Below are 18,869 nucleotides of genomic sequence, written 5' to 3' on the forward strand. Positions count from 1 at the left end.
ATGCCTACATTACATTGATGAACTGGAGCTAGTTCTGTCACCCTAGGTTATGACTGTTACATGATCGATCGCATCCGGCATAATTCTCCATCACCGATCCATTGCCTACGAGCTTTCCATATATTGTTCTTCGCTTATTTACTTTTCCGTTGCTATTGTTATCATCACTATAAAACACCAAAAATATTACTTTTTCTACCGTTACCTTTTACCACCGTTACCACTACTATCATATTACTTTGCTACTAAATACCTTGCTGCAGATATTAAGTTTCCAGGTGTGGTTGAATTGACAACTCAGCTGCTAATACTTGAGAATATTCTTTGGCTCCCCTTGTGTCGAATCAATAAATTTGGGTTGAATACTCTACCCTCGAAAACTGTTGTGATCCCCTATACTTGTGGGTTATCAGTCATGTCTACATAGTTCTCGAACCCGTAGGGTCCGCACGCTTAACATTCCGTGACGATCGATATTATGAGTTTATGTGTTTTGATGAACCGAAGATTGTTCGGCGTCCCGGATGTGATCACGGGCATGACGAGGAATCTCGAAATGGTCGAGACATAAAGATTGATATATTGGAAGCCTATATTTGGACATCGGAATGGTTCCGAGTGGTTCGGGCATTTTCCCGGAGTACCGGGAAGTTAGCGGAACCCCCCCCCTCCCGGGAGAAGTTATGGGCCTTATGGGCCATAAGAAGGAAGCACACCAGCCCACAAGGGGCTGGTGCGCCCCCCTTGGGCAGGAGGCCGAATTGGAATAGGTTTGGGGGGGGGGGGCTTTCCTTCTCTCCTACTCCTCCTTCCCTTCCTCTCCTACTCCAACTAGGGAAGGGGAGAATCCTACTCCCGGTGGGAGTAGGACTCCCCTAGGGCGCGCCATAGAGAGGGCCAGCCCCTCCCCTCCTCCACTCCTTTATATACGGGGGAGGGGGCACCCCATGGACACACAAGTTGATCATTGATCTTTTAGCCGTGTGTGGTGCCCCCCTCCACCATAATCCACCTCGGTCATATCATAGCGGTGCTTAGGCGAAGCCTTGTTCCGGTAGCATCATCATCACCGTCATCACGCTGTCGTGCTGACGAAGCTCTCCCTCGACACTCTGCTGGATCGTGAGTTCGTGGGACGTCACCAAGCTGAACGTGTGCAGATCGCGGAGGTGTCATACCTTCGGTACTAGGATCGATTGATCGTGAAGACGTACGACTACATCAACTGCATTGTCATAACGCTTCCGCTTACGGTCTACGAGGGTACATAGACAACACTCTCCCCTCTCGTTGCTATGCATCACCATGATCTTGCGTGTGCGTAGGAATTTTTTCGAAATTACTGCGTTCCCCAACAGTTTCTTCATGCGCTTTACACCAATATGACCCAAACGGCAGTGCCATAAATAAGTTGCACTATCATTATCAACTCTGCATCTTTTGGCTTCAATATTATGAACATGTGTATCACTACTATCAAGATTTAGTAAAAATAGACCACTCATCAAGGGTGCATGACCATAAAAGATATTACTCATATAAATAGAACAACCATTATTCTCTGATTTAAATGAATAACCATCTCGCACCAAACAAGATCCAGATATAATGTTCATGCTCAACGTTGGAACCAAATAACAATTATTTAGGTCTAAAACTAATTCCGAAGGTAGATGTAGAGGTAGCGTGCCGACGGCGACCACATCGACTTTGGAACCATTTCCCATGCGCATCGTCACCTCGTCCTTAGCCAATCTTCGCTTAATCAGTAGCCCCTGTTTCGAGTTGCAAATGTTAGCAACTGAACCAGTGTCAAATACCCAGGCGTTACTGCGAGCATTAGTAAGGTACACATCAATAACATGTATATCAAATATACCTTCACTTTGCCATCCTTCTTCTCCGCCAAATACTTGGGGCAGTTCCGCTTCCAATGACCAGTTCCTTTGCAGTAGAAGCACTCAGTCTCAGGCTTAGGTCCAGACTTGGGTTTCTTCACTTGAGCAGCAACTGGCTTGCTATTCTTCTTGAAGTTCCCCTTCTTCCCTTTACCCTTTTTCTTGAAACTGGTGGTCTTGTTGACCATCAACACTTGATGCTCCTTCTTGATTTCTACCTTCGCAGCCTTTAGCATTGCAAAGAGCTCAGGAATCGTCTTATCCATCCCTTGCATATTATAGTTCATCACGAAGCTCTTGTAGCTTGGTGGCAGTGATTGAAGAACTCTGTCAATGACACTATCATCAGGAAGATTAACTCCCAGTTGAGTCAAGTGGTTGTGGTACCCAGACATTGTGAGTATATGTTCACCGATATAACTATTCTCCTCCATCTTGCAGCTATAGAACTTATTGGAGACTTCATATCTCTCAATCCAGGCATTTTCTTGAAATATTAACTTCAACTCCTGGAACATCTCATATGCTCCATGACGTTAAAAACGTCGTTGAAGTCCCGGTTCTAAGCCGTAAAGCATGGCACACTGAACTATCGAGTAGTCATCAGCTTTGCTCTGCCAGGTGTTCACAACATCTGGTGTTGCTCCTGCAGCGGGTTTGTCACCTAGCAGTGCTTCCAGGACATAATTCTTCTGTGCAGCAATGAGGATAATCCTCAAGTTACAGACCCATTTCGTGTAGTTGCTACCATCATCTTTCAACTTAGCTTTCTCTAGGAACGCATTAAAATTCAATTGAACAACAGCACGGGCCATCTATCTACAACAACATAGACATGCAAAATACTATCAGGTACTAAGTTCATGATAAATTAAAGTTCAATTAATCAAATTACTTAAGAACTCCCACTTAGATAGACATCTCTCTAATCATCTAAGTGATCACGTGATCCATATCAACTAAACCATGTCCGGTCATCACATGAGATGGAGTAGTTTTCAATGGTGAACATAACTATGTAGATCATATCTACTATATGATTCACGCTCGACCTTTCGGTCTCAGTGTTCCGAGGCCATATCTACATATGCTAGTCTCGTCAAGTTTAACCCGAGTATTCTGCGTGTGCAAAATGGCTTGCACCCGTTGTATGTGAACGTAGAGCTTATCACACCCGATCATCACGTGGTGTCTCGGCACGACGAACTGTAGCAATGGTGCATACTCAGGGAGAACACTTATACCTTGAAATTTAGTGAGAGATCATCTTATAATGCTACCGTCGAACTAAGCAAAATAAGATGCATAAAGGATAAACATCACATGCAATCAATATAAGTGATATGATATGGCCATCATCATCTTGTGCCTTTGATCTCCATCTCCAAAGCATTGTCATGATCACCATCATCAACGGCTTGACACCTTGATCTTCATCGAAGCATCGTTGTCGTCTCGCCAACTATTGCTTCTATGACTATCGCTACCGCTTAGTGATAAAGTAAATCAATTACATGGTGATTGCATTTCATACAATAAAGCGGCAATCATATGGCTCCTGCCAGTTACCGATAACTGTGTTACAAAACAAGATCATCTCATACAATAAAATTTAGCATCATGTCTTGACCATATCACATCACAACATGCCCTGCAAAAACAAGTTAGACATCCTCTACTTTGTTGTTGCAAGTTTTACGTGGCTGCTACGGGCTGAGCAAGAACCGTTCTTAGCTACGCATCAAAAACCACAACGCGGTATAGTGATTGTTTTTTGATTTTCAGAAAGAACCCTGTTCATTGAATCCGATTCAACTAAAGTTAGAGAAACTGACACCCACTAGCCACCTGTGTGCGAAGCACGTCGGTAGAACCAGTCTCGCGTAAGCGTACGCGTAATGTCGGTCTAGGCCGCTTCATCCAACAATACCGCCGAACCAAGAATCAACTAGTGAAGGCAAGCAATATGTATATACCCACACCCGCAACTCATTTGTGTTCTACTCGTGCATATAATATCTACGCATAAACCTGGCTCGGATGCCACTTTTCGGTAACGCGGTAATTTCAAAATTTTCCTACGCACACGCAAGATCATGGTGATGCATAGCAACGAGAGGGGAGAGTGTTATCCACGTACCCTCGTATACTGTAAGCGGAAGCGTTATGACAATGCGGTTGATGTAGTCGTATGTCTTCACGATCGACCGATCCTAGTACCAAAAGTACGGCACCTTCGCGATCTGCACACGTTCGGCTCGGTGACGTCCCACGAACTCATGATCCAGCAGAGTGTCGAGGGAGAGCTTCGTCAGCACGACGGCGTGATGACGGTGATGATGATGCTACCGGAACAGGGCTTCGCCTAAGCACTGCTACGATATGACCGAGGTGGATTATGGTGGAGGGGGGCACCGCACACGGCTAAGAGATCAATGATCAACTTGTGTGTCCTTGGGGTGCCCCCCTCCCCCGTATATAAAGGAGTGGAGGAGGGGGAGGGCCGGCCCTCTATGACGCGGCCTGGAGGAGTCCTACTCCCTCTGGGAGTAGGATTCCCCCCTTCCCTAGTTGGACTAGGAGAGACGGAAGGGGGTGAGAGGGAGGAAGGAAAGGGGGGCGCTGCCCCCCTTCCTAGTCCAATTCAGACCAGACGGGGAGGGGGCGCGCGGCCTGCCCTGGCTGCCTCTCTCTCTCCACTAAAGCCCATTAGGGCCTATATACTCCCCGGGGGGTTCCGGTAACCCCCCGGTACTCCGGTATATTTCCGAACTCACTCGGAACCTTTCCAATGTCCAAACATAGGCTTCCAATATATTGATCTTTATGTCTCGACCATTTCGAGACTCCTCGTCATGCCCGTGATCACATCCGGGACTCCGAACAACCTTTGGTTCATCAAAACACATAAACTCATAATACCGATTGTCACTGAACGCTAAGCGTGTGGACCCTACGGGTTCGAGAACTATGTCGACATGACCGAGACTCGTCTCAGGTCAATAACCAATAGAGGAACCTGGATGTTCATATTGGCTCCCACATATTCTACGAAGATCTTTATCGGTCAAACCGCATAACGATATACGTTGTTCCCTTTGTCATCGGTATGTTACTTGCCCAAGATTCGACCGTCGGTGCCTCAATACCTACTTCAATATCATTACCGGCAAGTCTCTTTACTCATTCCGTAATGCCACATCCCATAACTAACTCATTAGCTACATTGCTTGCAAGGCTTATAGTGATGTACATTACCGAGAGGGCCCAGAGATACCCCTCCGACAATCGGAGTGACAAATCGTAATCGTGATCTATGCCAACTCAACAAACACCATCGAAGACACCTGTAGAGCACCTTTATAATCACCCAGTTACATTGTGACGTTTGGTAGCACACAAAGTGTTCCTCTGGTATTTGGGAGTTGCATGATCTCATAGTCATAGGAACATGTATAAGTTATGGAGAAAGCAATAGCAACAAACTAAACGATCATCGTGCTAAGCTAACGGATGGGTCAAGTCAATCACATTATTCTCTAATGATGTGATCCCGTTAATCAAATGACAACTCATGTCTATGGTTAGGAAACATAACCATCATTGATTCAACGAGCTAGTCAAGTAGAGGCAAAATAGTGACACTCTGTTTGTCTATGTATTCAACATGTACTAAGTTTCCCGTTAATACAATTCTAGCATGAATAATAAACATTTATCATGATATAAGGAAATATAAATAACAACTTTATTATTGTCTCTAGGGCATATTTCCTTCGGGGAGCTGGAGTCTCAAGTCACGTGCCTATTCCCTTATGAATTCCCAATACCTCCAATTGAACAATAGATTTTAAATCTCGTACCTCTTCAATTCTCATTCCCTTGCTCTAGTTACCCTGACAGCGCGTTTGTTTGGAGGGAGTTGCCGATGGGGAATGGGAGTTAAATTCCTTTGATTGGCTCGGGTACATGGGAGTTAGGATGGGAAGAGGAAGGGGAATTATGAGGTCCAACTCCCTTGAATCTCTTCCCTGGGAGGACCAGGTAATTAGGCGTCGTAGTGGGAATTGACGTAAAAAGAAAAAATTGTTCGCTCACGTCTTGTTGTTTAACGGCTAATGAAGTGCTTATTTTTCTTATCCAAACTCCCGTATCGTCAACAGTTCTCGGTCATGTAACTCCCTATAGAATTCCCATCGATAGTTACTACCACACACCAAACTTGGGAATGGGATTAATAATCTACTTCTCAAGTCTAATTTCTTCAGAAACTCCCACTCGTAAACTCCCATGCTCAATCCCTCAAGCTGCCAAAAACGTTGTGAGGGTTATTCCCTCATGCTAAAAAGATTGAGGGCTACTTCCTCTTTTTCAATTTATTCTCATTTTACAAATTGTAATAATCAAGGACGACCTGATTAAGCGTTAGACAACAGATCGATGTTGCATGCATGCTTCTGATGCATTAAGATTTGAGAACCCAAATCTTGCCTATTTTCGAAGCAATGTGCCTTAAAAAATAAGAAAATTCTGAATTTTTTCTATGGGCCTAACAAACTAGAGAGGAGAGAGACAACGTGGCATATATGGTAATTAAGCAAATCCAAACATGAAGTGCAATGTACTGCGAACCAACCTATGGTTAGATGATTAGAGGGACAGTGATATCCCCAACCCACCAGGGTTTTAAGTCCTAGTGCTCGCATTATTCCTGGATTTATTTCAGGATTTTCGGCGATGCGCTTTCAGTGGGAGGAGACGCCCCTGTCGATGACGAGGCGTCTATGGTGACTTCATAAATCTCAAAATGATATGCCGGTTCATTCTCTCAGAGGTGCTCATAGGGGTAGTGTGTGCGTGTGTGCGTTCATAGGGGTGAGTGTATGCGCGTTTGTATAAGCGTTTGCGTCTGTACTGTGTTAAAAAAAGATAATAAAAACAAAAAAAAGGAAAATTTGTAGCACCATGGCCTTTCCTAGTTATTTTTCTAGTAGATATTTGTTGCATTCGCGCATGCTATGACAAATTTTCTTGCACAACATGCTATGTCATATAGTGACTTCATTTGGTCAAGCTCAACCTGGCAATTTTTTAGCCCGGCCTTGTTCAACAGACGTGACATTATCGTTCTTTATTAATGATGGGTTAATCAACCAAGGACTTGGGAGTAAGGTTGTGATGCAACAAGCCTGTCCAACTCATCAACACCCAAGTGGATTTAATTAAGCGACCAAGCTAGGTTAGGATGTTTCCATCACCGGACATGTGGTTGATCCATTGCCCCTCCACCGTTGGAGCTGTACACGCTACCATGGGTGAAAACGTGTGGCCTTCCCGCCGCGCTCTATGGCCGGAACTCTCTTTCTATCTCCAAGATTCTCGCCAATGTTACCCTTTCCTCCCAGACATTACAGTTGAATTATTGGAGAAGCTAGGCTCAGAATCCTCTCCAAGTAGCAGTCACAGCTCACACCTCACGCACTGTGTAGAATCGTTTAGCATCTTCAAAGTGAGACCTTGACATAGAAGCTTGCCTTTGGGTCGTTTTCCGGCTTGGGGCTAGTGGGGAATCGCTTTGTGGTGTGAATCTAGCCATGGATGGTGTCCACTTGTTTATGAGCATGAATTATTCAGAATCCCCTTTACTCCTTTGGTGGTGCCCCTTTGCCGAAAATTCGTCCGGGGGTCATCGTCGTCGAGGAAAATGAAAATGACGGCGTCCTCTAGGCTGGTCTTGTTCGCCGTGGATGTTAACTGAAGTATATTATTTTCGTTCAGCAAGTTTGCACAGCTCTAATCAAAATAGCACCGAGAGATACTATTAGCCCAACAGGAATTCGGCTGTTTCTTTATATTCTCCAGAATTGCCGCATCTCAAACAGACCTTGACGGGTCACACGGTGTAAAGAAGGCAAGACTGACCCATGTGTGGTTACAAATTTATAAACATAGAAGCAACATGCAATAGCCCAGATTATTAGGTTCTTTCTGCTAGAACCAGCCCATCCAGATTTAACTCATAGACTTAGATGTCGTGGATTGTCTGACCTTTTGTGGCAAAGTCAGAGGTGTACAACAACCTCTGCAGAAGTGTAAAACAACCTCTGCCTTTGCTCAGTTTCATCCGCCGGATTGTAGACCAACCACCCAGATTAGTTGCTACATGAGCAGTAAACAATACTACTTTCATTTCATAATTCTTTGAAGTACAACAACAATAAGAATTGTGGAACGGAGGAAGTACTTGCTACAGTGCGACCAAACTGTTTTTTTCTAAGAACAGTGCTCGAAACAATGCCTGCGACAATCTTGGCCTTGACCTAGCACGGGCGCTCACATTTTTCTGTATTTATCCTAGGTTTTTCAGTGACGCCGTCGAGTACAAGGCCTCTATAGTGATTTCATCAATTTGAAAATTTACCGACACAATTTTTCGCAAGTGTTTTTTTAAGTGTTCATTTGGGTAGTGTGCGTATGTGCACATCCATACAAAGTGAGTGAGCAATAGATCGTGAAGAGCGACCAAGTTCATAGAATACATCTTCGAAGTATTGGGCGTTATTGTAAAGGGAAACGATTGTACACGGCTAACCGGCGAGCGTTCGGCCGATCGCGCACCATGCATCGGATTTGACTTAAAAGGTGTGTCTCCCAACACCCTGTGCTAGACACATGCCAGTGGGTAGACCTGGCCATGGGCTGCCCGGCCCGACCCGGCCCGAAAAAGCCCGACCCGGCCCAGCCCGACGCTGCTCCCGGGCCGGACTCGGGCCTAGATTTTGAGCCCGGTGGCCTGGCCGGGCTGGGCCCGGGCCCGTCATTTTTGCAGTTTTCTGAAGGGGCCCGGCCCAAGGCCCGAGGCCTGGCGGGCTTTTGCATGTTCGGGCCGGGCTTGGGCCCAAAAACTAGGCCCGATGGTCGGGTCGGGCCGGGCTCGGGCCCAGGTTTTTTGGCTCGGGCTTGGCTAGGCCCGGCCCGGCCCAAGGTTTGGCCAGGTATACCAGTGGGCCAAACACACGTCACCCTGGGGAGTTCGTCTCGTCCCTTCCCCACTCATCGCTCTTATCCTCTCCTCACACTCTACCTTTCCTCGCGATAGATTGATCCGGCCGCCATCGGCACCGCACACTGTTGCAAGCTCCTCTCTCCCACCCCCATTTCCTTCCTCCCATGCCTCTCGGGGCAACCGAGCGCCGGAGCCGGAGCTGGGCCTAGTGCCGGGTCCAACGCTATTCGATGATGGGACGACAACTACAATACCGAAGACAACGGTGGCAAGTGCTGCAACTAGGAGCCACCGATGCTGGAGACGGTGGTGACAAGTGCCGGAGAGCCACGACGGCTAGCGTTCAAGGCGTTTGGTACCACGACGACAAGTGCTAGAGATCTGGCGAGTTTTTTTTGCTGGAAGCAACCCCAAATTTGCTATCATCGTCTTGGTTTTTTGCTGAAACCAGTCAATTTTTTGCTACCACGTTTGTGTTTGCTGGAACCAACAACAAGAATTATGGAACGGGGGAAGTACTTGCTACAGTGCGACCAAACCGTTTTTTTTTTCTAAGAACAGTGCTTGAAACAATGCCTGCGACGATCTTGGCCTTCCATTCTTGAGAATCCATGCTGAGACCTAGCACGGGTGCTCACGTTTTTTTGTATTTATCCTAGGTTTTCCAGCAACGCTGTCGAGTACAAGACCCCTATAGTGACTTCATCAATCTGATGATTTACCGACACAATCTTTCGAAAGTGTTCATTTAGCTAGAGTGTGTGTATGTGCACATCCATATAAAGTGAGTGAGCAATAGATTCACGTGAAGAGCAACCAAGTTAATAGAATACATCTTCGAAGTATTGGGACTTATTGTACAGGGAAATAATCGTACATGGCTAACCGGCCGAGCGTTCGGCTGGTCGTCGCACCGTGCGTCGGATTTGACTTAGATCGTGTGTCTCCCAACACCCTGTGCTAGACACATGTCAGTGGGCCAAACACACGTCACCCTGGGGAGTTCGCCTCGTCCGTTCCCCACTCATCGCTCTTATCCTCTCCTCACATCCCACCTTCCTTCGCGATAGATCGATCCGATCACCATTGGCACCGCACACTGCTGCAAACTCCTCTCTCCCACCCCATTCCCTCCTCCCATGCCTCCCAAGGGCAACCGAGCACCGGCGCCGGAGCTGGGCCCGGTGCCGCCTAGTGCTGGGTCCGACGTTATGCGATGATGGGACGACAACTACGGGGCTGTTCGGTTCCTAGCCACACTTTGCCACACCTAACCTTAGGCAAATTTGACCAAGTTAGATAGGTGTTTGGTTCTAGCCACACCTAAGGCAAGTATTTTTTATGAGCAGTGAACCCCACATGCCATAGACACAAAAAGTGTGGCAAGATTCTCTTAGGCAAGCCAAAGTGTGGCTAACAATTTGAGCAACTCAACTAAGGCAAGTGTGGCAAGTATAACAAAAATCATGTGGCAATATATGGCAAAGATAGTCACAATTCAAACAGCCCCTACAATACTGAAGACGACGGCGGCAGGTGCTGCAACCAGGAGCCACCGATGTTGGAGACGGTGGCGACAAGTGTTGGAGAGCCGCGACGGCTGGCGTTCAAGGCGTTTGGAAACACGGCGACAAGTGCTGGAGATCCAGCGAGTTTTTTTGCTCGAAGCAGTCCCAAATTTGCTACCATCGTCTTGGTTTTTTGCTGGAACCAGTCAATTTTTTGCTACCACGTTTGTGTTGCTGGAACCAATGTACCAATTTTCTACCACCATCTTCAATTTTTGCTAGAATCGAACCAAATTTTTTGCTACCATGTTTTATTTGATGTAACCACTGTATCAATTTTGCTACCACTATCTTCAGTTTTTGCAGGAAGCAACCAAAAAATTTAGGCCGGTCGACAGGCGCCTAGTACGGCCCTATTGTAAAACAAATTTGCTTGAAGGGTAACCAAGTTCATAGAACGCATTTTGAAGTATTGGCGAAATTCCGATCGACATGAACATTATTGTAAAACATATTTACATGAAAGGTGATCAAGTTTGCAGAGTGCACCTTGAAGTAGTAGCAAAATTCTCATTGATACGGACATTATTGTAAAACAGATTCGCGTGAAAGGTGATCAAGTTCATAGAAATGCATCTTGAATTACCGGCGAAATTCTAACAGATGCGGACGTTATTGTAAAACAGATTCACACGAAGGGTGACCAAGTTCATAGAACCTAAGCTCACCTAGACGGTTTTTCTTTTCAAGAAGGTACACTGATGCAGTAAATGTTTTCAAAGAGATTAATTTGCCATCATTAGAACATTCTAGTTTTTTTTTTCTGATCGTGTTAGAACATTTTAGTTGCGCAACCTGGTACTACTCGAATTCTGCCCGGATTTATTCCCCAAATCCCCATGGATAAGCTCATGCGCGATCTGTGGGCCGGCTGCGCTAAAGCGCCCGCACACAGAACCGATTCCCCCCGGTTCGGATACCATCCACACGGGCGAGCCCCGCCCACTGAAACCCGGGCCCACTGGCAGATACCGTTCGAGGCCACTCACTGACACCCGAGCCCAGCGAAGATCCGCTTCACTCCTCTATAAATCGCCGGCACAAAACCCGGCTTCCCTTGGCCACAAGGCTTCTCTCCCCCCTGATGCCGCCTTAATTAGCCGCCTGCCCCCCCTAATCCTCCTGTTTGCACGGCGGTTACCCGGCTCCGCGTCGGCGAGCGGTGGCGGCGGCGGGCGGCGGAGGGATGATGGCGTCGGAGCCGGTGGCGCGGGCCGTGGCGGAGGAGGTGGGGCGGTGGGGCAGCATGAAGCAGACGGGGGTGAGCCTGCGGTACATGATGGAGTTCGGGTCCGTCCCCACGGACCGCAACCTGCTGCTCTCGGCCCAGTTCCTGCAAAAGGAGCTCCCCATCCGCATCGCCCGCCGCGCGCTCGAGCTCGAGTCCCTCCCCTTCGGCCTCTCCGCCAAGCCCGCCATCCTCAAGGTCTCCGCCCCACCCGCCCCTGCGCTGATTTTGGTGGTTGATTTCGATTTGACGCTAGGCTAGACTAGGTTGGAATTGCCGTTGGCCGTTGTCCTTGATGGCTTGCTTTTGTCAGTCTGTCCCGTCGATGATTTGACATGCTTCGGTGAGCGCCCAATTTTTTGCTCTGCTTGCTTGGGGAGATGATGATTTTGCTGTCTGTATCCTTACTGTCTTGCTAGGATGTTTTCTCCGGATCATTTTTAAAAGGTCAGCGGATGTTTTTGGTATATCTCCGTGTTTACTGTTAGGATTCGATGCGGTGTCAGTTTTTGTCATGGGATTTGGAATGCGAGGAAGATAGGACCACTGTGTCAGTACCTAAATTGCTGTATTGATTCAGGATGATACTAGTTGAACTCTTGAGTGACCAACTGATGTGCTGTTTAGTTTATTTCATTTTTCATTTCCACTTCAATCGGTCATCAACATGTAAAGTTATCGTAGGATAGGGATTAAGGAGGAACTTTTGAAGACTCTTGCTTGCCAACTTGTTTATTTTTTTTTCTAATAGGAGTTCGGTAGTGGGCTCACATGCTTTTTGTATGAGTATATGCTTGAAGCTTTTGTCGTGCTGTTTTGTCTTCCTGACCTTATCACGTCAATACTAGAGAATCTGAATTCATTGAATAGTAAATATTTACCGAGAAAAAAAAACTCACAGCTGGATTTACTGATTCCTGCCAAACTGAGCATCCTTGTGTGGGACTGATGGTTTGTCTGTTGACGATTGTGAAGGTGAGGGACTGGTACTTGGACTCGTTCCGCGACATCCGATATTTCCCAGAAGTGAGGAATCGGGACGACGAGCTTGCTTTCACGCAGATGATTAAGATGATCAAAGTGCGGCACAATAACGTGGTACCGACTATGGCTTTGGGAGTGCAACAGCTGAAAAACGAACAGTTCAGCTCAAGGAAGCTTCCCCCAGGATTCGACGAGATCCACGGGTTCCTCGATCGATTTTACATGTCAAGGATTGGTATTCGCATGCTCATAGGTTTGTGAGCTTGGTACTACTCTTCTCTCTGGAGCTATATTTATAAACGTTGTCTAAGCTCTTGTCATTCTATCCTAAATCTTGCTTGTGATTCGGAACAAGTGATGGATCATGTGCCTTTTCTAACAGCTGATTCAGTAGTAACATATAGTCATATACTGAAGTTCAATGTTAAGCTGTCAAGCAGAATCCTTATCTTTGGCTGATTTGCAAATTTGACTTGTATTGATAGACAGTTCTATTTTGGTTGCTTACTTGATATTTTTTATGTTCAAACTTCATGATATGCTACTTGAGCTAACTGTACTGTTATATGGCTTAAAAACTGAAAAATGGTAAATATGTTTGCTTAATGTGTAAATTCTGTATCAAATCATTTATACTTAAGTCGAGTGCTAATTGTTAGAAACTTGTTCTGAATTAGACCGACTTGCTTAATTTCAGGGCAGCATGTGGCTCTGCATGAACCTGAACCACAGCCTGGCGTCATAGGCCTCATCAATACAAAATTGTCCCCCATACAGGTAGCTCAAATTGCTAGTGAGGATGCCCGTTCCATTTGTATGAGGGAATACGGATCAGCTCCTGACATCAACATTTATGGAGATCAAAATTTAACATTTCCGTAAGTTTCAGATATAAACTCCACCAATCACCTTTGTTTTTTTGGTGGATTAAATCATGTGTTAGCAACAGCACCTCTTTGTTGTCACTTGTCAGGTTACATGTTCATTGGCTTATAGTTTTTGTTATCATGTTGATTGAGTGGCCTCATTTGTTGTTGTCTTGCTAACTAACTACTTGCAATTAACTATGTGCAGATATGTCACATCGCATCTTCATCTCATGCTGTTTGAACTGGTGAAAAATTCCCTTCGTGCAGTACAGGAAAGATATATGAATTCTGATAAAGATGTTCCTCCTGTCAGAATTATAGTTGCTGATGGAACAGAGGATGTTACTATTAAGGTATGATTTCCTTGATACCACCTAGCATCTATTTGGTACATTCTAGGCTAAAGAGTGCACAAGCAGTTACTAAAACATTGCAGTTTGCAAATATGTGCAATGACCGATAAAATTCCCTTGTTTGGTTTGTTTTCTTCCGGGCACTGTGTCAGGCCTCATCGAGGCTTCTGAACTTTTCTCCATGTATATGAACCTCTCTACCTTTCCAATGAAATGAAACACAAAGTGTTTTTGCATTTCTTGAGAGAAAAAAAATCTACTGATACCTATCTTTGTATGAATTTAGCATCTCGCCTTACTAGGCTGTGCATAAATGCAATTGTGAATTACTTGATTTGTATTTTAATATTGGGTTACAACCTGACTAAGAAAGATATGGATTAATGTGGACTGCTGAGTGCAAATCTAAACCAAAACACCAATTCGAATGCATGTCCATTCTAGTTTAGTGCCTAACTAGGACATTATTGTTACTCTATGCTGATACTTTCGATGAAGCTGCAGACACTACTATATTGTTTTACGGCGCATGTCTGCTGACATGTCATTACTGTCCTAAAACTGGATCCATTGTCAAAGTGCTAGATATCAATTCTTGTATGTGATAGTTGTCTTCTTATGCTAGAAGCTATAACCCGCTAAGATTTGTGGAACATATGAGGCCCATTCCTGTCAAATATTCATCATAAGGAACCATTCCCAAGGGTCGTTGGAGTTCATTGTTTTGATAATGCAGGTCAGTGATGAAGGCGGTGGAATACGGAGAAGTGGGCTCCCTAGAATTTTCACATATCTTTACAGCACTGCAAAGAATCTACCTGATATGGAGGGCCCTAGTGAAGGAGTGACTATGGCTGGATATGGTTTTGGACTTCCAGTTAGTCGCCTTTATGCGCGATATTTCGGTGGCGACCTACAAATCATATCCATGGAGGGATACGGTACGGTCATATTTTGCTTTGTTTCTGCTAATCTCTCAGCGTGAACCTTGGATAATTTGTCAATGTTTACCTGAATTCTCATGTATATCTTTCTGCTTCTGTCATCGTGATGTATTTGGCTGATCATTCTTGCCTTCTGTGTTACATAGGCACCGACGCTTACCTCCACTTGTCACGACTGGGAGACTCGGAGGAGCCATTGCCTTAGTGACCCCTTCTATCCTGATACAGTTTCTGTAATTAGGTTGCTCTTGTTATATTGTAATCCTTGTTCTGGTTTGCAAATATTGTTTCAAGGGCCAGCCATATATAGCTGTTAAACCTGTATCTTCTAGCTATAATTATCTCATTGTTTCTGCTTTTCTGCCTGTGTTGCATAATTTGGCATTGTTGTTTGTAAGCACAATCATATGCGGTAGACGGTACATAGTTTCAGACTCGTCAGGTGATGGAAGCTAAAATCTGCTTATTGTGATTACTGCCTCCGTCCTATAACGTAAGATGTTATTACAACCAATGTACTTAGGACGGAGGCAGTAGCAATTTTGGGGCTGGAAGTTGCATCTTGTATGCCCTGCACGCGACTATTCATGCCATTATGTGTCTTACACTCTGACCAGTGTACCTCAAGGAAATTTGGTCCTTTTTCAAATATTGTTAACTCTTGATAGCTTGTCACTTTCTATCTGCCTTTGTTTCTCCTAGCATTTGGTAGATGCTATAAGATTAGGTTTTTTAAAAGACTGGAAGTCTTTTCATTTCCTGTTTCCTACTTTTCCAATGCAGTTTGATTTTATTTGGAATCAGTTCCCTGTCCTGAGAAAATGTCGCTTCCAATCAGTAGGTCGTCCACCCTTGTACTAAGAAAGCTCACTCCCGTGCGCAGTGGCATGGGACGTCCCAATTGGGCAGGTGGCCTGGGCGGCTGGGCGTGCTCGATATGAGGTGGGTGAATCTGGCGTTGCAGGCCAAATGGCTTTGGCTGAAGCGAACAGACCAGACGAGGCCGTGGTCGGAATTCGGATTCTCTGTACCGACATCCCTCGATAGCCCCACATCTACATGTATCTTTGCAGCTCTCGGGCTAGGAGCCTTCCACACATACCTCTCTTCCGGTTTCCTGGCAGTAGCTCAAGTTTGCAGAACATGATTTCTCGCGAGAGCCTGTAGAGTAGCTAGCTCAGAGATGAAAGAGTTGACGAAAGAGTGAGTACTCCCTCCGTCCGTGAGTAAGTGTGCTTTTACTTTTTCTCTTAAGTCAAAATTTTAAAATTTTGACCAACTTTATAGAGAAGAATAGTAACATATACAAAATCAAATCGGTATATTATGAAACTACATTTCAAAACGAATCTATTGATACTAAATTAGTGCCATAAATATTGTTGCTTTTTCCTATAACATTAGTCAAAGTTTTAAAATTTATATTTAAAATAAAAGCTAAATGTACACTTATTCGCGGACGGAAGGAGTAGCCTATAGATTTTTTCAAAAAAATAAAATAAAATTCAAAAGGCCGAAAATGGTGTGCGGGCCTTATAAGGTGTCATCGGGCCCAGATGGCCAGGTTTGCACACAAGTACCAGTTCAAAAAAAAAAACTCTACAACACCAGTCCTGACGCGGCGGCGGCCGGCCTGGATTCCGCACTTTGCAGGACGATATCGTTAGAAGAAAAATTCATTGTAGGTCACAAAACATGAGCCGGATGACATTTTGGTACCGCTACTTTAAAATATCCATGTATTCGCGCACAGGATTCATTTTGATCCGTATGTACGATTTCGTCTACGTTTTTGCTGATTTGGCCGAGTCAGCGGCCGCCAGCTAGACTTTGATCGCCACGCAGTCGATCCTAGGGTGAACACTACTCGATCCGGGTTTTTTTTTTTCAAAAACGCATGACCAGCTCCCTGTCTGTCTTCTTCCTGCCCCCGTCCCCCTCCCCCGGCGCGCATCTGGGTGGAACAGGGTCGAGTCTGGCGTCGTCGGCTATCGAACAGCCGCACCGACGCGCCGCCGCCGCCCCGCTGGGCGGCGCTCTCGCCGGACGCCAAACAGTCCAGCTCCTGGTCGCCCACCGGCGGCTCCATGTCGGTAACGAGCCACCACACGCCCGCGGGCCCGAAACAAAAGGACAGCGACATGCACGCGTGGCTGCGCTATCCCCTATAGTGGTACGGGGAGCGCGCTGGCGCTGGCGGAGGTCTGGGTCAGGCTGGGCAGCGGCGTGCGGCAGCATGGACGCGGAGGGATTGTTGGCGTCGGCAGCGATCAACATGGGGACGGAGCTGGTGGCGCGGATGGCAGGGGTCGGCGGTGCCTGCGGCGGCGTGCTGCTGCCTGCTGCTCGGCACGGAACGGTTTACCCCTTCGTCCGCGCCGCCTTCCGGCTCTCCGACGAGGAAGTGTTGCGGCGACACGGCCTCGACGCTCTCGCCGTCAACCTCGTCGTTCAAGTGCGTCCGTCCGCTACGAGCCGGCTCCTCGCCAGATGACTCCGCTTCCCTGATTCACTGTTGGATTTCGTGTCGCACTCCACGAGCTGCTGCTCGGACAGAGACGTGAGGTTCTTACGGCTGCCTGAAATCTCCATCTTAATTTTGCTGCCTGAAATCTCCATCTTAATTTTGCTTCAATCAAACACATGAACATTCAGGCTGTTGACCAAATTGTAGTAAGATAAGCAGCTGAGTACATACTAAATTGCACTAAGATGAGCAGCTACATACCAAACACATGAAAAATCGAAAGTGCTTTTGTCCGTTGACGGAGTACTCCGTACTAACCACTAATATTACAGGCTGTTGACCAAATTGCAGTAAGATGAGCAGCTACATACTAAAAAATCCCATGGAAATTCAGTTCGAAACAATGGAATTCCATCATCATCATCAGAAAAGAGAAGAAAAAAGCTTGTACTTGTAGCAATGGAGTCGAGTAGGACTTACTGGTGAAGGCGATGTTGGTGAGACTGCCGCGTAGTCATGGATGAGGAGCTTCTCGTCGGCGCCCCAGTAAACCTGGACTGCGACCACTACGTGCACAACTCGGCGGCGCTCCGCGAAGGGATGTGCTACATGCTTGAGCACATCCTCGCAGATCATGAAGCTGCAGTCACAGGGCGGGTGGCCGCCAACGCCGGCATGTCGCAGCCGCGCATCTTGCAGGACATGTTTGACGGAGGCGGCCGGCCGAGCGCCGTCGGCGGAGTTGCTGAGCACATGGGCGCGCGTCGCGCAGTTGAGGCCGCCGGTGAAGATGGTGCCGGAGACGTAGCTCCTCTCCGGCAGCACCTCCCCCTCCTTCTTAGCTGCGGGCGCGTCCGTGGACGCGGACGCCGTGGTCCTGTCCGGCGTGGGCGGGATGTGCACCGTGCAGTGCGACCCCGGAGGCGGCGGCGGACGCGGTGGCGCTGGCGGTGGCGAGGGACGAGGCGGCGGAGTTGGAGGAGGAGGACGACGAGGCCGTGGCGGTGGCGGGGGAGGGGGAAGGGGGGCTGGAGGTGGTGGTGCCGATCGGGGCGCAGAAGCACGACCCGGCGTGGAAGCACTGCCTCATGGTGCGCCTCGCCGGCCGGGACCGCCTCAAGTGCGTCTACTGCGGCAAGCACTTCCTCGGCGGCGGCATCCACCGCTTCAAGGAGCACCTCGCGCGCCGCCCCGGCAACGCCTGTTGCTGCCCCGACGTCCCCGCCGACGTCGAGGCCCTCATGCACCGCATCCTTGACGAGGTCGCCGCCAAGAAGCTGCGCAAGCGCGCCCTCGCCGTCGCTTCCTCCCCCGCCGCCTTGCCGCCGGCCTCCTCGCCATCCCCCTCCCCTTCCACCTCCAACGGCGACTTGGCCAGCCCCATCCACGTCGTCCTGCTCAACCAGGCCCCGCGCGCCGCCGAGGAGACGCCTCCCATGGGGACGGGGTCGGGGTGGACGGAGAAGGACGGTGTGTCTGTCTCTCTGTGTGCGTGGGAGCGGGCGGGCGGGCAGCTGCTGGTGGCGATGCATACTCGGGGTAGGAGCGCGAA

General features: G+C 47.4%; 1 protein-coding gene across 1 annotated transcript; it reads left to right on the top strand.

Annotated features, from left to right (window-relative positions):
* Positions 1-11,522: 11,522 nt before the first annotated feature.
* Positions 11,523-15,209, top strand: PDK (pyruvate dehydrogenase kinase). Its single transcript, XM_048699173.1, has 6 exons — positions 11,523-11,898; positions 12,676-12,937; positions 13,382-13,562; positions 13,759-13,906; positions 14,643-14,847; positions 14,997-15,209. The coding sequence occupies exons 1-6, from the start codon at positions 11,659-11,661 to the stop codon at positions 15,053-15,055; spliced, it is 1,095 nt and encodes a 364-aa protein (XP_048555130.1). The 5' UTR covers positions 11,523-11,658; the 3' UTR covers positions 15,056-15,209.
* The last annotated feature ends 3,660 nt before the right edge of the window (positions 15,210-18,869 follow it).

The sequence above is a fragment of the Triticum urartu genome, chromosome 2A, assembly GCF_056163025.1.
Source record: "Triticum urartu cultivar PI428250 chromosome 2A, HENAU_Tu73, whole genome shotgun sequence".
Classification (NCBI taxonomy): Eukaryota; Viridiplantae; Streptophyta; class Magnoliopsida; order Poales; family Poaceae; genus Triticum; species Triticum urartu.

Excerpts from the sequence above, each read along its gene's own strand:
- PDK (XM_048699173.1), top strand. The coding sequence starts at position 11,659 with ATGATGGCGTCGGAGCCGGTGGCGCGGGCCGTGGCGGAGGAGGTGGGG. Across the intron at positions 11,899-12,675 it reads CCAAGCCCGCCATCCTCAAG|GTGAGGGACTGGTACTTGGA; the intron begins GTCTCCGCCCCA and ends ACGATTGTGAAG. Across the intron at positions 12,938-13,381 it reads TGGTATTCGCATGCTCATAG|GGCAGCATGTGGCTCTGCAT; the intron begins GTTTGTGAGCTT and ends GCTTAATTTCAG.